The 24,866-nt window shown below is 37.3% G+C and overlaps 1 protein-coding gene across 2 annotated transcripts in view; it reads right to left on the reverse strand.

The window, feature by feature from the left end:
* LOC146005037 (choline transporter-like protein 1) overlaps positions 1–24,866 on the reverse strand; it is a 136,627-nt gene that overhangs the window by 18,003 nt on the left and 93,758 nt on the right. For both annotated transcript variants that reach the window (XM_083144178.1, XM_083144177.1), the window contains exons 9-12: positions 17,160–17,277; positions 13,829–13,951; positions 8,480–8,602; positions 1,694–1,800 (exon numbers count right to left, since the gene is read on the reverse strand). In XM_083144178.1, the coding sequence (XP_083000304.1) occupies positions 1,694–1,800; positions 8,480–8,602; positions 13,829–13,951; positions 17,160–17,277 (471 nt within the window). The remainder of the gene's footprint in view (positions 1–1,693; positions 1,801–8,479; positions 8,603–13,828; positions 13,952–17,159; positions 17,278–24,866) is intronic.

Consider the following 24,866-nt stretch of genomic DNA (forward strand, 5'->3'; position numbering starts at 1 on the left):
ATCACTACTTAATTGTGTTCATTCAGTGTTTAACAAGTAGAATTTGTTAACATGAATGGGCATTTACAACAAACATTATACTTTTTTGATGTTAGATATTTGAGCTATTTTACATATTTTACCATACTTTGTTACATATTTGTAACACTAAAGTTTCAAAAAAGTGCAGGATATACTAACAATTGCAGGAAAAATAACAAATGCATCCAATAAAAATTAGCAAACTACAAGGCATGTCCGGAAAGAAAGGTTACAACGGCTAGTATTCATTCAAAAAAAAATGTATTTGACAACATGTCCACTACAGATTATTTAGTGATACATGAGCATTTTTCCACATAATTTCCAGCATTGTCCAAACACTTGTTAAGTCTAGGTACTAGTTTCTGTATTCCATAGTCATAGAATTCTGCCGCCTGCTGCTGAAATCACATTTCAACTTTGTTCTTCATCTCTTCATCGTCCTGGAAGTATTGACTTGCAAGATGTTTCTTAAGTTGAAGAAACAAGTGGAAGTCGCTGGGTGCAAGGTCCAGGCTGTATGGTAGATAGCCCAAAACTTCCCACTTGAATCCTTTGAGAAGAACCTTGGTGACATTCGCTGTGTGAGCCCGAGCGTTGTCATGAAGCAGGCAGACATCTGTTGTCAACATTCCCCTGTGTTTGTTCTGAATGGTCTGATGAAGGCGTTGCAAGGTTTGGCAATATGCAGCAGCATTAATGTGGTGCCAGGAGGCATGAAGTCAATCAGAAGAATACCTTGTCTGTCCCAGAACACAGAAGCCATGATTTTCTTTGCTGAAATTGCAATCTTGAATTTCTTGGCTTTTGGGAACTGCTTAAGGCACCATTGCAGTGATTTTTGCTTGGATTCAGGCATATGGTGATAAACCCACATTTCATCACCCATCACAATGTGGTGAGGAACTCATCTGCTTGTGATAGCATGTGAGGAAGTCGAGTGCGAAGCCCACCCATTTCATTTTGTGTTCGTCCGTTAGCATTTTGGGTACCCACCACATACACAATTTCCTGTACCCTAATGTTAGAGTCACAGCTTCATGAAGCGTTATCTTGGACACTTCCGGGAATGATTTCATGCAATTGTCTTACTGTGAGATGCCGCTTTGCACGAATTGTTTCCTCAATGTGATGCAAAAGTTCATCGGTGATCACAGACGGCCTACCGCTCTTGTGTTAGTCATGAACATTGGTCCTGCCTGCAGCAAATTCATGGCACCACTTCGTTACATGTTCATACACGGGAACAATTGCTTTGCAGATATCTGATGGACACTCACCTTTTGCATGGAGAAAATGTATGACAGAGCACACTTCATATTTGGTGGGATTCTGAACCAGCGCAGCCATTGTCAGTACGTGTTACTTGAACTAGACTCCAGGTAACAATGACGAAGGGCAGTGAGACGAAAGCAGAATGATGAAGGTCAAAGCCAGTGTTGCCAACGTACGCACTAAAACATCACCTGTCGGCCTATACGGGATGTAACCTTTCTTTCCGGTTACACGCACCGTACTTTGGGAATGGATGAATTCATCAAATGCATCAAACGTCCCATTGCCAAAATGTGGCAACTTGAAAAATTTACATAGGAGTAAAACCAAAGATTTTTAATTGCTTTTGCATCCTGCAAACACTAAGTTTGAACACTGATGTACAGTATTGTATTACCTGGTGAAATACCATTTGCAGATTGATCCAGCAATTATCATGTGTTGGCAACCAAGACAAAATTGAGTGAACCAGAATAACCCAAATAAGTTAATCCAGCGAGCAGCCTGTAAGAAAAAGAATCATTACAGAATGTGTCAAATGGACTTCAGTCCAATTATTTGATGGATAACATTTTTATGTATTGAAAAAATGAAATTGCCCTCTACTTTCTGGACATATCAATATGACAGAGCATAAATTGACATACAGTATGTAACTAAGCTGCACTGGGCCAATCAGCATGCATGTTTTATTCTGTTAAAGAGTACCTGACAATAAATTGCAAATTGTCACATCTTAAATGAACTCCTAGGACATGTAGTATTTGTATGTATTTATTTTATCTATTATGTGTATGTAAATTAATGTAACTAACACGCGCAAGATCAAGGAGAACTCCAAGAATCCTTAATCAAAGCAATTATAATGTAATCATTGTTTTTAAATGTTATGTATAATATCTTCACATGCGTTTATACTTGTACCTATTTGAAAATAATTATTAACTGTAATCTAATGTACTGACATGTTCCATACCATGTGTGGAAAACAACCACTGAGCAATGGTCAATGGAATGAAATAAATCATATCATATCATATATATTCTTGTGTGAATTAGTCTTCTGTTAACTTGATATCACTGTTTCTTATCCTTTTCAACTTTCACTTCATCTATTGCTGTCAATATGATATTCATGAAATATCATGTTTCAGTGTATTTTATGGTGCTCTTGTGGTTCTACTGCATACAGTGTCTGACCAGAAGGTGGATACTTTTTCCAGCACATGACACAATATTGCATTATTTACGTGTGTATAATTCACGCCTTGGTTTTTGAAGGGAAAAAAAATAACAAACGCTTATATCTCGTATGTAATGTAATATCTCCCTCCACTATGTTTAGCATCCCAACGCTTTCACTTATGTAACCACCTTGTTTATTCTGTAGTAGAAGAAAGAGAGATCAAAAATATGTTATGGATTTACAGTGGTCAGGAAGTTATTTTTTATTATTTTTCGCCTGACAAATACTGCTGATATAAATCCCATGTAATGGAGGTACATGCTCGAATTCTGCCAGAACAGTGCATGCAAACAGTGGTGTTGCAAAACATAGCAGTACAAAGTGAAAAATCATGTGAAATGGCCATTTCACTTGTAGTGTTTTTATTTAAAATTATTATTACTAAAGAAATTCAATCTGGTAATTTGTATTTGTGCCTGTTGATATAGTATATGTGTTATGCGCAGTGACATAGTGAAAACATGCATGTTGGCTGTTTGAATTATTCTCTGTATAATGCACACCACAGTTTCAGGAAGCAAACATTTTGGAAAAAAGTGCACATTATACATGAGTAAATACTGTACTTTAAACTGACTGCAACTCAATGGTAGACTTTTGATCTCACCACTACTGAAGTTCCCAGGTTTCAGCCCCAGTCTGGGCATAGGTGTTCATTGTAAGTTTCTCTTCATCAATTTCATCATGTCATCACTAGGGGCATGCATATTTCGTTTTTGACGAAAACACGAAATGTGAAATAACACATTGTAATGTTAATTTTTCATGTTTATGAAAGATGTGAGGTGCATTTTCCTACCCTGTTTTGTCACGAAATGATGCGAAATGAACTGAAAAATGCAAAATAGACTCCTAAACACAAAATTTACCATTTATATACTGACGCGAAACTTTCTAAAGTCTGAAGTATCCTGTGAGTTATAAAATTCATGGAAAATTGACTAATTCTGCTGTAAATATTTGAGAAGCAAAATTGGATCCCTTTATACAGAAATAAACTTAATATTCTGGTAATGATTTAATGTGCTATTAGAAGGGATATGTTTATTTTGTGTAATAGTGCAGTTTTAAAATCAAATTTGGGATTATATTCACATTTTTAAAACCAAAATGTCATTTTATATACCACTTTTTCACCGCTATAACAGCTAAATTTCATTTTATTTACCACTTTTGAACTCGAAATTGACTCTGTTTTTATTCCGAAATTTTGCTTTTTTTAATATGTGCCTCTAGTCACCACTCATCCTGATATCATCACTGTGATAGCCAAAAGTGGCAGAAAAGCGATGCTATATAATAAAAAAAATGCAAATACTTTAAACTGAGCACAGTTCTTGAAGTTTCTCTGGTTCTGAAAGTGACTTTGATGTCAGTCTTTGACCCTTGAATAGACTGACTAGAGAATCAAGATTTTCTATTTGGCCCTAATGTTTCTATTAACATCCCCTATCTTGAATTTGTATTTTTGTTATTCATTGTTGCTTCACTCTTTGCTAATTGCAACAATCTGGATGAGTGATAATTAGACGAAAGTGATGAATCAAGCTGGAGCTTGAACCTGGAAATGTTTGTGTTGAGATGGAAACACTTAATGTGTTCAGCCAGGAGTCAGCAACATTCCCTGCTATTTTAACTTATGTGAAAAGTCAATGTAAATAAAAGCAGTATACTTGAATTGACATACAATGAACAATAAAATATGGACACAGGTTAATATATTATATGACCATGTATCAAATTTTTATCTTTCTATCTCTGATTGTTTCTGAAAAATATGAATAGTTGGTGTGGGCACAAAGTGTTCTTAGCTGAACTGCACACTAGAATTATCAAATTGTTCATGTTTAAGTTTAGTTTCTCAGTGTATCCTATTATTCTTAACATTACGTAATTTAATCACATTACACAGCTCCTCTTCATTTGATGACCAATGGCAGCACAAGCAGAGAAAGAAACATTATGGGAGAGAGAGACGAATGATCAGTGACGTGCGGTGACGTCGACACTTGGGGTAGCAATGAGTGGCGTGCCCAACGGGTCATAATCCCCCCCTTTTTTTAGGGCCCAGTATTCCTAAAAGAACAACGTCAAATACAGGAAAAATTGCAAAGTTAGGAATGACTACAAAAAATTGTACACATAACTTCCACCCAATTTCGAAAATCAAAAACGATTTGATTGACTGTTGAGCCAGAGATGCCGGGTTTGAATCTCGGCTTGGCAATGGGTGATCTTTGTGTGTCCCTTCATCAATTTTATCATATCGTCTTCGCGATTAGCCAAATATTGCGGAAAGCGAAGTAAAATAAACCAAATCAAACAATCAATCAATGAATGATTGAATTTGATTCGCTTCTTTGATACATTTGGTTAATCGCAAAGATGACACGACAAAATTAATGAAGGGACAAACACAAAGAACACCCAGGTTCAGGTAGGGGTTCGAACCCGAAACTCCTGGTGTCGTAGCAAGCTGTGGTAACCACTCCCCCCCGGGTGGTTGATTTGATGGTTGATTTAACGTTTTAAGTCCATTTTATACACAGAAAGGCTAATCGGGACTAGACCTATAGTTTAATGTGGGATCTGAACCACTATATATCTCCATCGGGCACAGATCCCACTTGCACTCCCCCACGGAGGTAGGCCAACAGCAAACATGAGAGGAAGGCGTAAACCATTCCAATACATGGGTATCGGTAAAGCAAACTGCTTTTTTTTCTGAGTAGTAATTTTCAATTGAATTTTTGAAATACCATCTTTATATGATTAATGTTTTTCAAAAATTTTGCATTGCTTGATTTCCCTAATTTCCCCATCTCACGATCTCGTTACTGAAGGATCCGGGCTCGAGCCCTGGCCTTTTCATGAGTGTTTCTTTGCAACCACTTTTCACCCGTTTAATTTAATCAACGTTCATTGTCATGGCAGAAATTAGGAAGAGAGAAGAAAATACAAATAATTTCTTCCCAGTGCATCTGCAGGGCACTGTGAAATCAGGAGCCTAGAATTCTCTGTTTATGATTGTCCCTCTCGACTTTCCAAGCTCTTAGCTACTTATTCCGATTAAAGCTATACAGCTAGAAAAAGCGATGGGTAACAAAACACACCTTTAAACAAACCTTTTTTCTACATTCTTCAATTATATTAATTTGGCTTTTTGAGTTCTAGGATACATTTTTCATTTCTAATTTTTTCATTATTCACTGCAGGCAGAGTACAACACATAAGAACAAGAATGCACGCTGGTCACGAATTCCGGCCTGAATTGTTCTTTGTGAGGTCCGTTCATCAGTTTCATCATATCATCATCATTTTCGCAATAACCAAATGTGGCAGAAAAGCGAAGTAAAATAAACCAAACCAACAACAAGAATTAGAACACGCGTTCTCTTGCCCAAATAAGTACATCCATATTTATGATTGTTTAGCTTATCCATTTTTTTATTGGAGGCCAAGAGATTAGTATATTTAAATAAAACACTACTAAAACGTGAGCAAGAGAGGGCATGAGCAATTATTTGTTATTTAATCATTATATATTCCATATTTTAAAAAAAGCATAACATTTTTGTCTGCACATAAGACGTTCCAATTGCATAAATAATAAAAGTACATCCCATATTATACATACATATTGTACGACGTGTAAAAAGTAGTGTAAATACAGAGAACAGAAGTACTGCAGAAAAATTTCCCCTTAGTTCTTTAGAGGATTTACAAAGGAAGCGAAGGGAATCCAATCCCCTATCTGTCCTATAGGAGATAGACTGGAGGACCTGAAAAAAAAAAGTAAAGTGTTCCCCTGTGCATAGCACCACACCATGAAGGCGTATAGAGAGTGTGGGGTAACGCCCCACACTTTCTTGATCCGGTCGTAAGTGGGGGTGATGTGATCAGCACCACGGCCCTGACCGTCTTTACCCCCTAGGGTTTCCCCCAGGTACCCATGTTATTCGACGCTGGGTGGGCACCGGGGCCGCTTCCATCGTTAGAAAAGTTTCCGGATTTGAAAAGTTTCCGGATTTGAACCGGCCGGGGAAAGCACGGGCTTTCAACCATTGAAGCAGGGGGCGAGGGGGCAAGGGAAGTACAGGCAGAAATCTTTCCTTTCCCTTCTAAAACCCGTTTCTACCTGGAACTCTGAGGCGGAGAAAGAGCGAGTTAGGCCGGTGAACGCAATGAGGGACGAGAAGCACGTGAAAAATAGTGTTGCATATGAACTGTGGCTTTAACAAAACAATAAATATTGTGATTTGAAAATAATTAAAGATTTGAGATTGATTGATCTATCTCTGCTAGACTAGCTACTCCTCAGTGCACATCACTGCGAATGATATTGCCTCAATACGTGACGGTCATGCCTTTGTTAGAAGGAGCTTCAATACAAGGTATGCATGTTGCCTATCACAATGAGGTGACTTTCCACTGCAGCAGCATAACTTGGGGTGGGACTTTGAGAGGGGGCAGGCATAAACCTCAGGTCTCTGGAGGTTAACCAATATACCTTACTTGTAAAATTTAATAAATTTGAACGTAAGGGGTAGGGGGCAAGTTCCCCTTGCCTCCCAATGTACACCTATGCTCCAATGTGTATCGTACATAAAGGTTCAATGATCATTGTATGTAACAAGCTGTATGGTAACTGTTATCATGTTACTTTCAATTCAAGATATCAACTAGCTTCAGCCAAGCAGCACAGAAATAAAAAATACCTCCACACATAATAATGAATAACCCATGGTGACGGCCAGTGCCTACGTACTGACTGCTGGCCTCACTCCTACCAGAGGTGGAAGATCATCCAGCCAGTTATTGTGGCTAGGACAACGAACCCCCAGTTCTTGATTTATGTTTTCTATGACTGGGCAACGCTACTCATTCATATCTCCCCAACTTCTTCAGGATGGTGGGTGGCCACAAGTTCCATACACAAGCCAAAATTTCAGGAAAAGTTTGCTACACTTCCCCCCAGGATATGATTCTTGATTTGATTCGCTTTTTTACTTCACTTTTTGTGCCACTTTTGGATAATTTGCGAAGATGGGAATGAGTGATGATATGATGAAATTGATGAATGGACACTCACAAATATCCATGCCCAGGTCAGGATTCGAACTCGGGACCAGTGTATTCGTGGCACGATGTGCTAACCACTCTGCCACAGGGGCCGGTTCTTCCCCCCAGTAGACTAGAACTGCATGCATCCTGCAGTCAGAGCCCACACAACGATGGTGTGGGACTACCTCCACACAGAGCAACCATATTTCTTCCACACATCATGAAGTGTTAACTACAGAGTGATTCAAAAAAATGTATACACACTTCAGGAGAAGAAAAAAATGTTAAAATGTCTTTATACAAAGATGTGAATTTACGTGAAAGTAAGATTGCAAGTCAGTTTGAAGATTTCAATGCACTTTCTGGGCTAAACATTTACAATAAATGCTCAAACTGATGGCCTGCAGCATCATTACATCTCTGAGTATGGACCACTGCTTCAGTAACACATCGACCTTTGTGCACATCACACACTGTTCCATGCAGTTCGAATTTCTCACGTATACGAGCAATTGTTAACCGTGAAGGGGGATCAGTACCATACTCACGTCTCCATTGTCTGTGAACTTCAAATACATTTTCAAATTTCCAGTACCACTTTAACAAATTCTTACACTCTTCAAAGTTCAACGGTACTTCCGCCATATGAATCACTCACCACTGACCGAGTAGTGGCAATGGCACCTGATGCCATCTATTGAGCAAACATCACACTACCTTTCTACCATATTTCATCCCCCCAGGTGGGAATACGAATTTTTTATCATGCTTTAAAGTGTGTATACATTTTTTTGAAGCACCCAGTATAATAATCAATGTGTCTACAAGTTTACAAATTATTTGTCTTATATGTCATGTGCGTTTCCTTTTTACCTTCATTATGTTGTCCTTTTCTACAGCCGGTTCATTATGAATACGTTTGAGTAGCCCAGCACTTTCAATCCATAAGGTAATATAGAGCCACACACTAAATACAAGCATCAACCAGATAAATGTCTGAAAGAAAAACACACATCTGTTATTTAATGTGTTAGCAATAAAGATACATTATAACCATAGGCGTCTCCTGAACGCATGCGGTGCATCCTGCACATGCAGCAATTGTGGGAAAAAGGACAGCTTGCTCTGCGACGACATTAATGAGCAGTTCTACATTCTAATTTCTTCATATAGGAACAGTATTTATTTTAGACGATAGCACTCAACTAAGCTTATATTACATTTCTTGGATCTGAAGTGACGCATGCGTCAATTGTGGAAAATAATTATTACTTTCTTTCACTTCAGATCCAAGAAATGTAATATAAGCGTAGTTGAGCACTCTCGTATAAAATAAATACTTCTCCTATATGAAGAAATTAGAATGTAGAAATGCTCATTAATGTCGTCGCAGAGCAAGCTGTCCTTTTTCCCACAATTCACACATGTGCAGCATGCATTGCATGTGTTCAGAAGACGCCTCTGATTATAACATTATACATTTCATTGCTAGTAATCTGAATGTTCTATTAAAGTTCTACAGAAGTGTAAGAAAACAATACTGTAAATTAGTAGAGAAAAGAAAATCATAGGATTTTAAACTTATCACATACAATAAACTTAAAAAAAGAGGAAAGAATAGTAGATCAATGGGTGTTTTGAAACATCTACTGTTTTCAGTAGATGAACTGTAATGCTACTTGATTGATTGATTGATTTGGTGTTTTAAGTCCACTTTATGCACAGTAAGGCTAATCGGGACTGGACCTACAGTTTAAAGTGGAATCCGAACCACTTGTGCCTCCACCGGGTATCGAACCTGGGACCCCTTGATTACAAGGCGACGACGCAACCACTGCTCCATTGGGGAGACCCTGTAATGCTACTGTCTTCTACTGTTTTCAGTAGCTGAACTGTAATGTTACCAGTGGCGTAGCTAGGCCATCTGCTTTGGGGGGGCTGCAACTAGATACATGACTTACTACTATTGTAAATATTTTTAATGTTTGAAAATAGCAAAGTGATTAATAAGACAATAATATATAACAAGCACAAGGAATTAAAACTAACATAGATTTACTGCATTAATTTTTATGAAAACAGATGGATATTCTTGTTCTGTTTTTCTAATGCTGGTGAACTATGTCTTTATGTATCAGCTGTACTCTGCGGTTCGAATTTCTTGCAAAATTAGCAATAACACAATCCACACACAATTCATGGCACTCTTCCATTTCCGATTTCAGGCGCTTACTTCGAATAATAAATTTTTCCATTGTTGTACGAACAACAGTAAATGTCACAAAAAGCTTTGATAACAAACACACAATATCACAAACTCCGTAACACAAAACCCACCACTACCGTTTCCTCGCGTAGCAACCGTTGTGAAAATAGAACAAATGACGGCGATCGTTTGCACTGTTGCCAGCTAAAGACATGACGTGTCAGATGTAAGATCGTGGTTTAAAAAAAAAACTATGTCACAACAAAACGATTCTTTCCCAGAATATGTATCTAGAGGTATGTTCCTGCATTAACAATTGTTCAAATATGTTTTCTCGAAATACTGTATGTAATAATAGCTAAAAATTGGGGGGGCTTATCGAGGGATTGGGGGGGCTGAAGCCCCCTCCAAAAGGGCCTAGCGACGCCACTGAATGTTACTGTCTTCTACTGTTTTTAGTAGCCGAACTGTTTCTACTGTTATAAGTAGATGAACTGTACTGCTAATGTTTTCTACTGTTTTTGGTAGTCCAACTGGTTCTTCTACTTTTAAGTTGTTGAACTGTACTCTTAATGTTTTCAGTAATATAATTGTACAACTAATATCATTTATTTTGTTCAGTATATTGCTGTCTGAAAACAGTACTCTTGTCAACAATGAAAATTTTCTTATCTATAATAAAGATACATTGTAATCATTTCATTGCTAGTAATCTGAATGTTCTATTAAAATTCTAGAAGTGTAAGAAAACAATACTGTAAATTAGTAGGGAAAAGAAAATCATAGTATTTTAAACTTATTACGTAAAATAAACATAAAAAAGAGAAAAGAAAGTGTTTAAATGGAAAACAAACTTAAAAAACTGAATGAAAATTTCATGTTTTAATATCGAATTTAACATTAAACTATGAAGGGACCCCAAACAAAAGAGCCTTCGGCCTGAAGCTCTTATGCATCTTCCCCTCCATTAATTAAGCTTGGGCCACTGAAAGCTTGCTCCACTCTGTCCCTTTCCTCCATGTGTGAGTACGATGCATAGCACATGTGGTTGGGTGCAGGTTCTTTTGTTGATGGTCCCACTATAGTTGTGAGGCAGAATGTAGGATTTACAATTATTTGCAATTTGCTTTTTGATTTCGCAGCACAATGCACTAACTACTATACAATAATTTGTTAGTTTAATTTGCATCCAAGGACTACCGTATGTGTACAGATAACAGTACATGATAATATAGGACATGTCAATACATTACAATACAATACTACACAGGGTGCGAAATAATTTAAGACTGGTGGGGGAAGAAATATTTTAATCTACAAAACCCCTCCCCTCAAACATGTACATATAAATTATAAGCTATACATATTTATAATGTTATTAAAAGTAAAAATAACTTACTAAATTAAAAATATATTATTATTATTATTATTATTAATTATAGAAAAATATATCAATTTGTTACTTTTATATATATCAGATATTATAAAGTAACTACTTCCTTTACTAACTGGTTAAAGATGTTAATAAATTATGAAATAGTTGTGTAAGTTTTTATTAAGTTTTTGCTTTATGTTAATATAAATCAATTAGATTTCATAGTAATTATTGTTTTACATTCTTGTTTTACTTTTATTGTGCGTATCGATGTAGATTTGTTAACGATCTCTTGAGAGAGAAAAAGCATTGAACACTCACTCTCAACTACACTAATTTGTGTATGTTTTCAATATTATTCTTAGTACAGTATATTTGAAATTAAAAGTATTTGCTTATCTATTGTTCATTGTAACAAAAATTCTCCTCCCCGGAAATTTTTGGTGGGCTAAGATGGTGGGGTGGAAATCCCCCCCCCAGGATTTCGCACTCTGATACTACATTAATGGATATTACACATACAAATACAAAATTCATTACCAAAAATTGTTAAAATTGGGCCTTACTTGGGTATTATAGCAAAATCATAAAAGAGCATAACATGAAAAGATAAAAAACATTACAGCCTACTACTGGGTTCCGAGTTCCTTTGATATTTAAATTTACAAGAAGAATATATGATTATACTATGTTGTATAGAGTTATATACATTTTGTCTTATGTAAGAGTCACTTCTACATATTTGGCTATAGAATTAAAAACATGCTTCAGAAGCATGGATTTTATCTTGTACTTGAATATGATCAATTTTGGTTCTTCTCTCACATCTTGTGGTAGTATATTATAGAGATCAATGGATGAGTTCAAGGGTCGTTTTTTACATAAATTAAGGCGGAAGTGTTTTATGTGAAGTTTGTCTTTATTTCTTGTGTTTGGGCCATGTACAGAGTCCATCAAAAAAATGTATACACAATTTAAGGAACACAAATTCTTTATTGTGTTAGTACTAAACTAAATTACATATCAGAGGTTTAATACAAGCTTTTTGCACCTGTTCACAGGTTTAATACATTCGTCCTGCACCTTCATGTTAAGTTACTTGAGGTGTTCAAAATGGCTGCCGTTAGTGGCCAGACACATACCACAATGGTGAATGGTTGCTTGAACAATGTTGGTCAACGTGTCCGTGTGTATTTCTGCACATGCTGCTGAAATTTCTTCACGAAAGGCTTCCAGCGTATGTGGTTTCCTGTGACACACATAATCCTTCAAGGTCCCCCAAAGGTAAATCTGGTGAACGTTGTGGGAACTCAAATGCACTTCTTTGTCCTATCCAGTGTCCCGGCAGATTCTCATCTAGGAAAGCCTGCATGCCTCGCTGATAGTGTGTTGGTGCTCCGTCTTGTTGGTAGAAGAACTCACTGTTTTCGTAAAGTTCATGTGTAGCTGGCAAAATTGATGTACGTAGCATTTCCAGATACCTGGCGCCAGTAACTGCACCTTCAAAGAAGAAGGGTCCTATTAAACCCCTGGATGACTGTCCACACCAGACAGTCACCCCCGGGAGATTGACTGCCTTGTCAACATGAACATGAGGATTTTCTGGTGCCCAGTAAACACAATTACGACGATTCACTGTACCGTTTAGATTGAATTGGGCCTCATCAGAGCACACAATCTTCGTCACAAACTCTTCATCCTCACCTGCCATACTCTGAAACCATTTGCAGAACTCCATGTGGCAATCAGGATCATCCTCATTTAATGCATGCATTAATCTTGGTTACATACACTTTCCACTTGGCAGCTTTCAGAATGCATCGTACATTTGCACTGCTAACCCCTGTCTCACGAACACATTGTGTAGCAGACTTCTGAGGCGGCATTGCAAACTTTTCTAAGACCATAGCCGAAGAAGCAGGACTTGTAGCTGTACAAGGTCTTCCTGATTTCCCCTTGTGCACATCACAAATGGTATGTCTCAAACTTATCACAAAGCTGTTTAATTGTGAAGCATGTTGGAGGTTGCATTGCAAACTCACGCCCCCACACATGTTGAACTTCAGCGAGATTTTCAAACTTGAACCATTACTTTAAAATTAGCTTCCGTTCCTCAAACGTCAGGCATGCAGTGGCCATTTTGATTCACTTTCATATGTCACATGTTAGTCAAGACAGCCATATGAGTACTGACATCTGTTGAGAAAACACCATACTACATGTTCCACAGATAATTCAATACAACTCTAAAAACAATAAGCAGATACCATCAGTTAAAGAGTGTATACATTTTTTTGACGGACTCTGTATATCCTCATTTTTGAAGGAAGAAGATGAAGGAAGCAAAGATCATCATAAAAGGAAGCAAAGATCATCATAAAAGGAAGCAAAGAATACTTCATTTTTTTTGTATTCATTCATAAACAAACCAATAAGTAAATTTATAGTTGTATTATTTCCTTAGTCTTCCAAGAGAATTATTTTATTTATAATAAAAATCTAATGCGAATCTGGAACTTAGTCATATTCTACCAATTTCATTTAAGATTAAACTGTAACAGATGTACTATATTTTCATCATAAGATTCTCGCTTAGAAAAATTATATTCACAGTGCATTTATTCATCCATTCGATACTTACAATGAAAGGTTCCAATAGAATAAGGGGCATGCTGAAAACAGCAACTCCTGTTTCCTTGAACACTTTGGTAACAAATCTTATACCATTCCGGAATTTGTATACTATGAATGGGATTACTATGACCTGAAAAAAAAAGTGTAAATTATATTAAAATGTGTTAAAATAATACCACAAGGATAATGCAAACTAATTAATTTAGTATTGTGAAAAGCAGAATGTTAATTTAAAAATGGGAGTTATTGGTGAAAGGACAATGGGAGGGATGCAACCTTCCAACAATCCAAAAAAATTGTATAATGTACAATTGCAGACACTTTAGGATTGTAATGATTGTAAAGAAAGTAAATTAAGTCATTACACCCTAGAAGTGTCCATCACTGTACAGTAGGGTGTATCGAAAAAACTTTTTTTCGAAATGTTAAGGTGGCTAGTGCGGAAAAGTGGCCATTTGTGATCAAAAACACGTCTGATTTTTTTCAGATTTTTTGGAGGTCGTTTAGGTGGCGCGCATCGACCTTCAAGTTTTGATAGTGATTTGGTTATGCAACACTCTCAACAATTTCACAAAAAAGTCATTATTTGGCTATTTCATGTGTTTTTTTCTGCATTATGGTCATTTATTGTTTTGTTTATGGCAAATATGTTACATTCGTGCCTTAGGGGTGGTTTCCTATGCTGTTTACATATGCTTTTGGTCAAAAATTGTCAATTTGAGGCTAAAAACTCCATATTTTTCTATTGATGGTTTCCAATTGGTTTCGACTGTGTTTTATTCGAAGGTTTTCCGATATAAAAGACTAAATAAAATATTTTGGCTTTCTAATTGCTAACAGTTTCTCAATTACTGTCCAGCACTTCGCTTATTTTCATAGCTTATTATGTTTTGAAAATAACCCAGAACTCACCACGAGGAGGTGGCTGGACTGCGAGCTCCACCCACCCAAATGATGTTGGCAAACATAATTTTACTAAGGGGCAGGCCAAGATTTTCTTCTAGTTTTCTCCTTGAACTTTATAGTTACTTTTTGTTCGAAATGTCGGCATATGTTCTCTAGATTCCAATTTCGCTTTGATGTAGCTATCACGTGCGCTGGCGCCGAAAATGGAAGCAGCAGCCTCTGTGATAATTTTCACAAGTCGCTTCACTCCTTGTGTGTGGCAGGGGAAGTCTTGAATTTCCGCTATATTTTTGTTTTTATTGTAGTCATCTACTTCTTCATTTGTAATATTATTGGCCAACGTAGGCTCGTGGAGGGAGCATGAAGCCCAATCAACCATGTCATAGTATTGGTCTGCATTAAAATTGATGGTTGGTAAAACAAAAGTGCGAATTCTTTTGCCTTTTTTCAATCCTCTTGCTTTCTTAATTCTTTGCCAACCAAAACTTCTTATTTCTGGGATTTTGTCGGTTATTAAAGCCAGAAAAAGATTTTCAGGATGGGCCAAGAATGCGTTTTGTTGAATGACCCTATTAATCAGATCTCTCAAGTGGTATGGGAGAAATCGGGACAAATTCCACATACTACATAATGAAGGTGTACGCACCGGTGTGGTTTGGGATCAAGAAGGAACCATCGATAACTGACGGAGCCTGACACCTCTGGAATTTGATCCACTTGTCCCGATTTCTCCCACAAGAAGAAAATCTTGGCCTGCCCCTTAGTAAAATTATGTTTTCCAACATCATTTGGGTGGGTGGAGCTCGCAGTCCAGCCACCTCCTCGTGGTGAGCTCTGGGTTATTTTCAAAGCATAATAAGCTATGAAAATAAGCGAAGTGCTGGACAGTAATTGAGAAACTGTTAGCAATTAGAAAGCCAAAATATTTTATTTAGTCTTTTATATCGGAAAACCTTCGAATAAAACACAGTCAAAACCAATTGGAAACCATCAATAGAAAAATATGGAGTTTTTAGCCTCAAATTGACAATTTTTGACCAAAAGCATATGTAAACAGCATAGGAAACCACCCCTAAGGCACGAATGTAACATATTAGCCATAAACAAAACAATAAACGACCATAATGCAGAAAAAAACACATGAAACAGCCAAATAATGACATTTTTGTGAAATTGTTGTGCGTGTTGCATAACCAAATCACTATCAAAACTTGAAGGTCGATGCGCGCCATTTAAACGACCTCCAAAAAGTCTGAAAAAAATCAGACGTGTTTTTGATCACAAATGGCCACTTTTCCGCACTAGCCACCTTAACATTTCGAAAAAAAGTTTTTTCGATACACCCTACTGTACAGTGTTTATGTAACAAGTTGAACTGAATTTCTTCTGGATTCTAATGCATACTACTGAAGTCAGATTTATCTTAATAAATACCTAACAAGAACTCTTTCTTAAGAACCAACTCAAACTTAAAGAAGCTAGTAGCTGGAATAAATGTTCATATTAGTTCTTGATTTTTGCAATATGGAATTTCCATGGTTATTCTTATGTGTATGTAATACAATTGGAAAAATAAGCACTCTCTTGATCAACTAAGTCAATCTCGACAGTGTTTTGTTTATTTATCACTTTTTCAAGTGTTGTGGTTCAGATTCTTTGTTTAACCTAATTTGTTGCTGTTTTCACATAGGAAAAACATGTCAATTTATGACTGAAACAGTATGTTTTTCGATTTTCTATAAGTGTGTTACACACAATGAAGCTACAGAGTTAAAAACATGTTCATATATTTGAAAAATGTTTGTTTGTGAAAGTTTTTCTAAGTTACAAATTTCACATGCTTACCAGAAATTTATTTTAGTTTTTTTATATGATTTCTTCATTGCATTTAAAGTTGTATAGATAAGAATTTTTCACAAGAAATATATTGAAAACAATAAAACACTTTCCAATATAAACCAATTTATTACAATTGACCAATTGGTTCCAATTGACCAATCAGTTCCAACAGAGCATCTAAAAACTCATATTGGCTATCGGAACCAATCGGAAAAATTTCCAGCTGGTGTTGGTGGATACAGCATGCACTTTCTAATAATCAAGGTAGCAATGCATGCAGCTATAAATAATGTAAATCAGGGCAAAGTAACTTTATCTCTGCTGCTCCTTATATGCTAATGTGCCATAGTTACAAGTATTTTCTGTTCATAATAATATAACTACTTTCTTTGTTTCAAACTTTGTGGGGTTTTTTTTGGAGGGGAGTGCGCTGTCCATATGACTTGGCCTCATGATTAATATGAATAAGTACTTTTGTTTCTTCGAGGCAGTAGAATGGCTAAACGTTGTTAGAATTATTTTTTTTTTACATTTCACTTAAAATTATCTTCACACTCCCAGTTGCAAATTCTGCATAAACCTCTGGTACTTACTGTAATAACTGATGCTATAATTGCTGTTATAAGAAGAGCTTGTTCTGCACCATCATCATGTTCGTTCTCTTGATGGTCACTCTTCAGGTTTTCTTTCCTCTTGTATGCATATAGTAGCCTGCAAAGGAAGGAAAGCTTGTAATAACTTATACACTCAATCGCCATCAATTAACTGTGAAAAATTCAATACGAAACTAAAACATAGCTTGGTGAAACTGTGAGAAAAAGATATTCATTCCCTGACAAAAAAAATGCAATTTTTCTGGGGCTTTCTGACACCTATACCAATACTTGAAAATTGTATCAATTCAAAGTTGTTTACAATATTTTTAAAAGTTAATATGCAACTTTTACATTGAAACTATATACCACAGAAATACACAAATTTAACTTTAAAATATTCATAATTTCACAATTATTTAATCACATAATCCATTTCTCATCCTGTGAGATTTCTGGACCCTGAAAAAGTGTCAGCCAGTATTGATGATTTAAGTTTCAACTGATTGTCCTCATTTTTAACTACAGTGATAAAACAGAACAATTTACCTGCACCATTGTCAGTTAAGAAGCCTGAAGGATAATATCCTACCTACAATTACAGCAGCATGCGCATGACTCTTTGAATCCATTTGTTAATATATATTTTTTTTAAACTTTGTTCTTTATATTGATAGGCAATCTTTAGTACTTGGTGGTTTTGTGTGTGTATGAGATTGAGAATGCTTTTAGTGTGTGTAACGTTTGCCCCTTTTGCGAGTGCCCAACCTTACGTAATTAAAAATTGCTAGTCCAATTTTTTAGCCATCGAGCGCGTTACGCCTCTCGATTGCTCTCTCTGGTGCTGCCCCTGGCGGTGAATTTTTGCAGCTTATGCCTGCTCGGAAATCCCGCTGCACCAGGCAGTTCAGTTCGCCCTCAGCCTTTCTACATAGCACGCCCACTCCGAACGGCTCCATTCCGTTGCGATCCGTATCATCTAGTCCACGCCGGCAAGAGTGTACCCGATCCACGACTTGTAAAATTGACGTCTGCCACGCCGACCGCTGAATGGGGAGAAGGTGATGAAACGAGCATAGAGACTTTAGCGGAAGGAAGGCCATGCAACTTTACGTGATTTGACACTCGTGGGGAGGTATGTACAATAATCTCTAGACCGTGAATATGGCAATGTGAACTTATATACATTTTTTAATTCATATTTGCATCAGTGATTGGCCCTCGTGTATTTGCCCTTTTTGTGAGGTGAACTTTTCGTAGCGTTACAACCAAGTGTATATTTTCGTTGGCGCACGACGGCAAGGGCAAAATAAGCAAATCGAAGCATAGAATATAAAACTAGAGTGGACGCAGCATAAATTACGCGAACCAGGCCTTTTGTAAATCGGCGTTCGTAATAATTACAGAAACTGTGCGTGGCCATTGTTTACGAACCTTTTTGAGTAAAACGTCTGTTGGGGCAAAATTGGATTTTGAATTGTGCAACGAACTTATAGTTCCAGGTCAAATTAGACTTTTCTCGTGCGACGTCAAATGTGGGGCATTCGCGCTTGAACAAAAAAAAAAGAAATAACGCAAAGACATAGAATAACTACGATCCCTTCTGTTTCTTTGTTTGTCTTTTCTCATATCCCGATAATAGACATATCCGCATTGGGGTAGCACTAACGATGCATTTAGAAAATGGGGGACACAAAAAGTAAAGCATAACGAGCAAAGTAAAATAAGGGTCGTTTTGGCCTGTGTGTTCAATTGGGTGATGAGGAGTCGTACGTTGTTATACAAGCACTCAATGTGCGTTGTTTTAGAGAGGTAGAACCTCTGTACGAATTATTGTTATTATAGAGCCAGTTGACAAAAGATATAAGATTGTTTAAGTGGACGTCCGCTTGGTAGTTTGCACTTGATTGTTAAAATTGAATGGGGAAACCATCCGATACCTTAAATGAAGCGCTGGAGGCTCGGATTGTTGATGATGAATGTGTGTTGTTAAATTACTCATAGTAGCTACATTTTGGGTATTTTTGTATTAAATGAAGGATGTACTGAATAGCAATCAAGAATACATTTGAGCTTGTTAATTAAAATTGTGTGGAATCTTAATTTCTGTTGCTGCAATCTAAACGGCAAGAATTGCGAAATAAATAATTGGTTACAAAAATAATCCATGAATTAACTAAACGAGAGGATTGGAGATAAGTCTGCAGTCTTTTGGCACGTCTTTTTGAATAATAGATATAATAGTAATAATAGAAACGAAAAGGGAAAATTACGTTGGAAGAATATTACAGCAATTTTACTTTTACAGCGAAGAAGGCAGGTACTGCTATTCGCCGTTGAACCCTTTTGAAACTTATTGTGCATATTGCGCGACGTACGTGAGTTTCTTTGTTTTCAGGGCTCCTTCCCTATTTGTCTCGTGCTCCTTGTACTCGTCGCTCGTAGACTCTTGCGTCGTTGTGCCGGAAGTACGACACAAAGAAAGGAAGTATACAACTTGTAACGTGAAGAGCGGATCTAAAACCTTTTTGAAGGTGAGTCACCGCGTAGCCGCTTCCTGTTAATTACCGCGTCCAGTCTCATCAAATCCCGCTCCCACGTCACAAATTTTGGTACCAGAGCATAGTACGACAGTTAAAAAATACTGTTTATTTCTGAATTCTGCCATGAAACTCAAATCAAAGTAAGCCGCGGCGAATTGCATATTCTTACCTATTGTCAGAAACTTGCTGCTCACCAAGAGCCGCGGTAGATGTCACAAATGGTTTGAAATCAAAACCTCACGCGGCGCGACGGTGACAACAGAAGAGACGCAAAGGTCCAACAATTTTTCTTTGTTGCAAGAAAAGTTTATTTTCTTTGCGCTTGCAACTGAGAGTGTTGTATTTCTTTACTTTGAAATTGAAAACGGAAACAATATTAATAATTGTTTACAAATAACATTTTGTTACTAATCTTAAGCAGCTGTCTATACCCCAAAAAATCGAATATTTCCAAATTTTCTTAAAAACCCGCCCGGAGCATTTTTAGTACCCGAAAAACAGGATTTGTCCGGGTAAAAGAGAACTTCTGGTAACCCTAAACGACTTGCGTCGCTGCACCGGTTACAGCGAGCCCACGTGTGTTTTTCACTCAGGGTGCACACCCCCGACCCTAATAGTGGAGTCGCCTGCTCTACGTCACTTCACTTCCGTCAGGGATCTTCTCCTGAGCGGTCAGCTGTACTTTCCTCAACCAGTGATGGCAACCCTACCATAATAATTCTAAACCTAAGAAAATTTGAACTTCGTTGGCACCTAGCTCTCTGTGTTTGGCATAATGGTAAAATCAGGCCCGTAGCTAGGCAGGAGCCAGGGGGGGGGGTGGCTGAGCAGTCAGCCCCTTTGACATTAGGTCATTAGGTAAAACTATTTTTTGTATAATTTGTTTGCAGTGAAAAGTGAAAATGCAGACAGCAGCTATTCATTTATCTTGTTTATTGTCTAGGTAGAAAATTCTCTAGACTTTAGAAAGTTATTTTTAAGGGAACTTCTTTATCTGCACCTTCGCTGCTCCTTCCACATCTGCGTCAAAGGTCAACAGCTTCCAATTTTTGGGAACGAAGGCGAGTTTTATTGCTTCAGCCAGGGGGGGAATGTACTGTAGGCACTATGATTGAATATTGTGTATTTTGTATATATGATATAATATCTGTATCATCAAAAGTAGTATGGAGTGTGTAGTAAGGAATGATGTCAGTAGATTTCAATTAACATTTCAATAGATGTTTTAGAAGATATCGAAAAAACTGTAGTATTTGCATGATATTTCTAAATTTTATGTTTTACATTAACTTTATGACCCTCCCCCCCACACACATAATTTACATTCATTTAATACTGTCAAACTTTTGAAAATGGACTTGTTCTACAAAGCCCCCTGATAACCCGTGAGCCTCCCCCTGGAGATCAATTCTAACTACGGACATGCTAAAATCCAGCATCATCTAAAAAAAAAAGGGCGTCCATGGGAAACAGATAAATTGAATTCTAATGAAGATATGTTGAGGAAATATTTATTTTCTAAAAATCTTCAGATCTTGTTTGTACTTCTCCAGCGGCCTTGTTTCAAATAAATGGAAGTATGCCGACCAAGGTACAAGCTTTCACAGGCCTTTGTCCATCCTCTTGTTTTCATATTTTCTCTATCCTCCCCGATTTTACAAGTGAGGGAAGTTTTATAAAAGGAAATCGGTAGAAAGTTGGGGGTCACAAATAGAACAAACGGATCAACATTTTTCAAGCATGAGCCCATTTTATTGAATGGTCGAAATTCCTAATGTTGAATCAGTAACGCAGTTCACAACTCCAAAATAGATGAATAAATTGAACTTCAAACTACTACAGAGCATTCACTGACATTCGCTACGAGACTCGGCGGCAAGCTGGCCGGCATCAGCGCTTGTCTTTCCCGGTGAACGGGTCAGCGACAGTTGCTAGAGTCGGCTATTAAAATTACAGTTTTCATATTGTGTACTAACCTTCACTACAGAAGGTGTTGAAAATGATGTCCCTCTGCTGCAACACATTCCTGGCATCTCCGAAGGAAATTGGCATTTACACGTGCAAGTTCGTCTACTGTAATTCTCCCGATTTTTCGTACAATACTCTCCTTTAACTCACGGATGGTGTGCGGATTGTCTTTGTATATTTTATTTCCCCATTTTTCTTTCCACTTTTATTCAGAACTGACCCTGTTACTCTAAACTTTTTTATAAGCGACTGTCGCGGACTCGTTCACCGGGAAAGACAAGCACTGATGCCGGGCCGCTTGCCGCCGAGTCTCGTAGCGAATGTCAAGGGAATGCTCTGTACAATCATCAGAAAATGATAATGATAAATTAATAATAATTGTATAATAATAATAATAATAATAATAATAATAGACCCTAGTATAATTTTGTCGCATTTAGCGTAATCTAAGAGTTGAAACAGCACTTTTTCTTATCAGGGGGTCGTTACTGACAAAGCTGACCTCAATCCACACATGACAGGCAGGGAGGGGCTGCAGCTGGCATTAGAAATATAATGGCTAGTACATACGCACAAGTTACACGTGTAACGTTTGCCCCTTTTGCGAGTGCCCAACCTTACGTAATTAAAAATTGCTAGTCCAATTTTTTAGCCATCGAGCACGTTACGCCTCTCGATTGCTCTCTCTGGTGCTGCCCCTGGCGGTGAATTTTTGCAGCTTATGCCTGCTCGGAAATCCCGCTGCACCAGGCAGTTCAGTTCGCCCTCTGCCTTTCTACATAGCACGCCCACTCCGAACGGCTCCATTCCGTTGCGATCCGTATCATCTAGTCCACGCCGGCAAGAGTGTACCCGATCCACGACTTGTAAAATTGACGTCTGCCACGCCGACCGCTGAATGGGGAGAAGGTGATGAAACGAGCATAGAGACTTTAGCGGAAGGAAGGCCATGCAACTTTACGTGATTTGACACTCGTGGGGAGGTATGTACAATAATCTCCAGACCGTGAATATGGCAATGTGAACTTATATACATTTTTTTATTCATATTTGCATCAGTGATTGGCCCTCGTGTATTTGCCCTTTTTTGTGAGGTGAACTTTTCGTAGCGTTACAACCTAGTGTATCTTTTCTTGTTGGCGCACGACGGCAAGGGCAAAATAAGCAAATCGAAGCATAGAATATAAAACTAGAGTGGACGCAGCATAAATTACGCGAACCAGGCCTTTTGTAAATCGGCGTTCGTAATAATTACAGAAACTGTGCGTGGCCATTGTTTACGAACCTTTTTGAGTAAAACGTCTGTTGGGGCAAAATTGGATTTTGAATTGTGCAACGAACTTATAGTTCCAGGTCAAATTAGACTTTTCTCGTGCGACGTCAAATGTGGGGCATTCGCGCTTGAACAAAAAAAAAAGAAATAACGCAAAGACATAGAATAACTACGATCCCTTCTGTTTCTTTGTTTGTCTTTTCTCATATCCCGATAATAGACATATCCGCATTGGGGTAGCACTAACGATGCATTTAGAAAATGGGGGACACGAAAAGTAAAGTATAACGAGTAAAGTAAAATAAGGGTCGTTTTGGCCTGTGTGTTCAATTGGGTGATGATGAATCGTACGTTGTTATCCAAGCACGCAATGTGCGTTGTTTTAGAGAGGTAGAACCTCTGTACGAATTATTGTTATTATAGAGTAGTTGGCAAAAGATATAAGGTTGTTTAAGTGGACGTCCGCTTGGTAGTTTGCACTTGATTGTTAAAATTGAATGGGGAAACCATCCGATACCTTAAATGAAGCGCTGGACGCTCGGATTGTTGATGATGAATGTGTGTTGTTAAATTACTCATAGTAGCTACATTTTGGGTATTTTTTGTATTAAATGAAGGATGTACTGAATAGCAATCAAGAATACATTTGAGCTTGTTAATTAAAATTGTGTGGAATCTTAATTTCTGTTGCTGCAATCTAAACGGCAAGAATTGCGAAATAAATAATTGGTTACAAAAATAATCCATGAATTAACTAAACGAGAGGATTGGAGATAAGTCTGCAGTCTTTTGGCACGTCTTTTTGAATAATAGATATAATAGTAATAATAGAAACGAAAAGGGAAAATTACGTTGGAAGAATATTACAGCAATTTTACTTTTACAGCGAAGAAGGCAGGTACTGCTATTCGCCGTTGAACCCTTTTGAAACTTATTGTGCATATTGCGCGACGTACGTGAGTTTCTTTGTTTTCAGGGCTCCTTCCCTATTTGTCTCGTGCTCCTTGTACTCGTCGCTCGTAGACTCTTGCGTCGTTGTGCCGGAAGTACGACACAAAGAAAGGAAGTATACAACTTGTAACGTGAAGAGCGGATCTAAAACCTTTTTGAAGGTGAGTCGCCGCGTAGCCGCTTCCTGTTAATTACCGCGTGCAGTCTCATCAAATCCCGCTCCCACGTCACAAATTTTGGTACCAGAGCATTGGTTTTTTTTCGTTCCGATCAATCAATATTATACCTTTTTGTTATAATTGAAATGAAAATTTTTTACGAATTTTTACAGAATTTTTGTAAGTACTACTAGTAGTAGTATTCCATACAAATAGGTATTCAAAACAAGTGCAGACCATAAAAATCTAATTTACAAAAAGAGTCCTGTACAGTGCATCCAAATACCCTTTATGGGATGTTCAATAATAAGTGTAGATGCATGTACAATACTTGTATTGTGTACTTATTTCTTGTATACTGTTACCTACTCATGGTGATATTTTTGTATGTAGACTACCAATAAAAAAGGGCAACATTCACAGAATAATTTATTTTAAAAAATAGGTTATTTTGTCTGCATTATCTCCTTATTAAACAGAATTCAAATAACTGTGAAAGATTATACATATTATACTACAGCGTGTCTGTTGCTAGTTATCTCACTTGATCTGTGTTCTTTGAAAACCTTATAAGGAGGTAAACACTTTTTAGATTTTAGCATCTAAAAACAAAACTTTTGAACAGCAGCATCTAGTGTCTGCAAATGATTTGAATGGGGTAAAATTTTAAAAAAACACAACTCATATCAATGTGTACTTAATCTTCAAAATTAATCAGTTGCTGTAATAAGAATAACAAAGTTGAAATATTCTATTCACTTGAACCTCCCTGATGGCGCAGTGGTAACATCATTACCTTGAAATCAAGGGGTCC

This window comes from Lepisma saccharinum, chromosome 22 (genome assembly GCF_977018435.1).
Source record: "Lepisma saccharinum chromosome 22, izLepSacc3.1, whole genome shotgun sequence".
NCBI lineage: Eukaryota > Metazoa > Arthropoda > Insecta > Zygentoma > Lepismatidae > Lepisma > Lepisma saccharinum.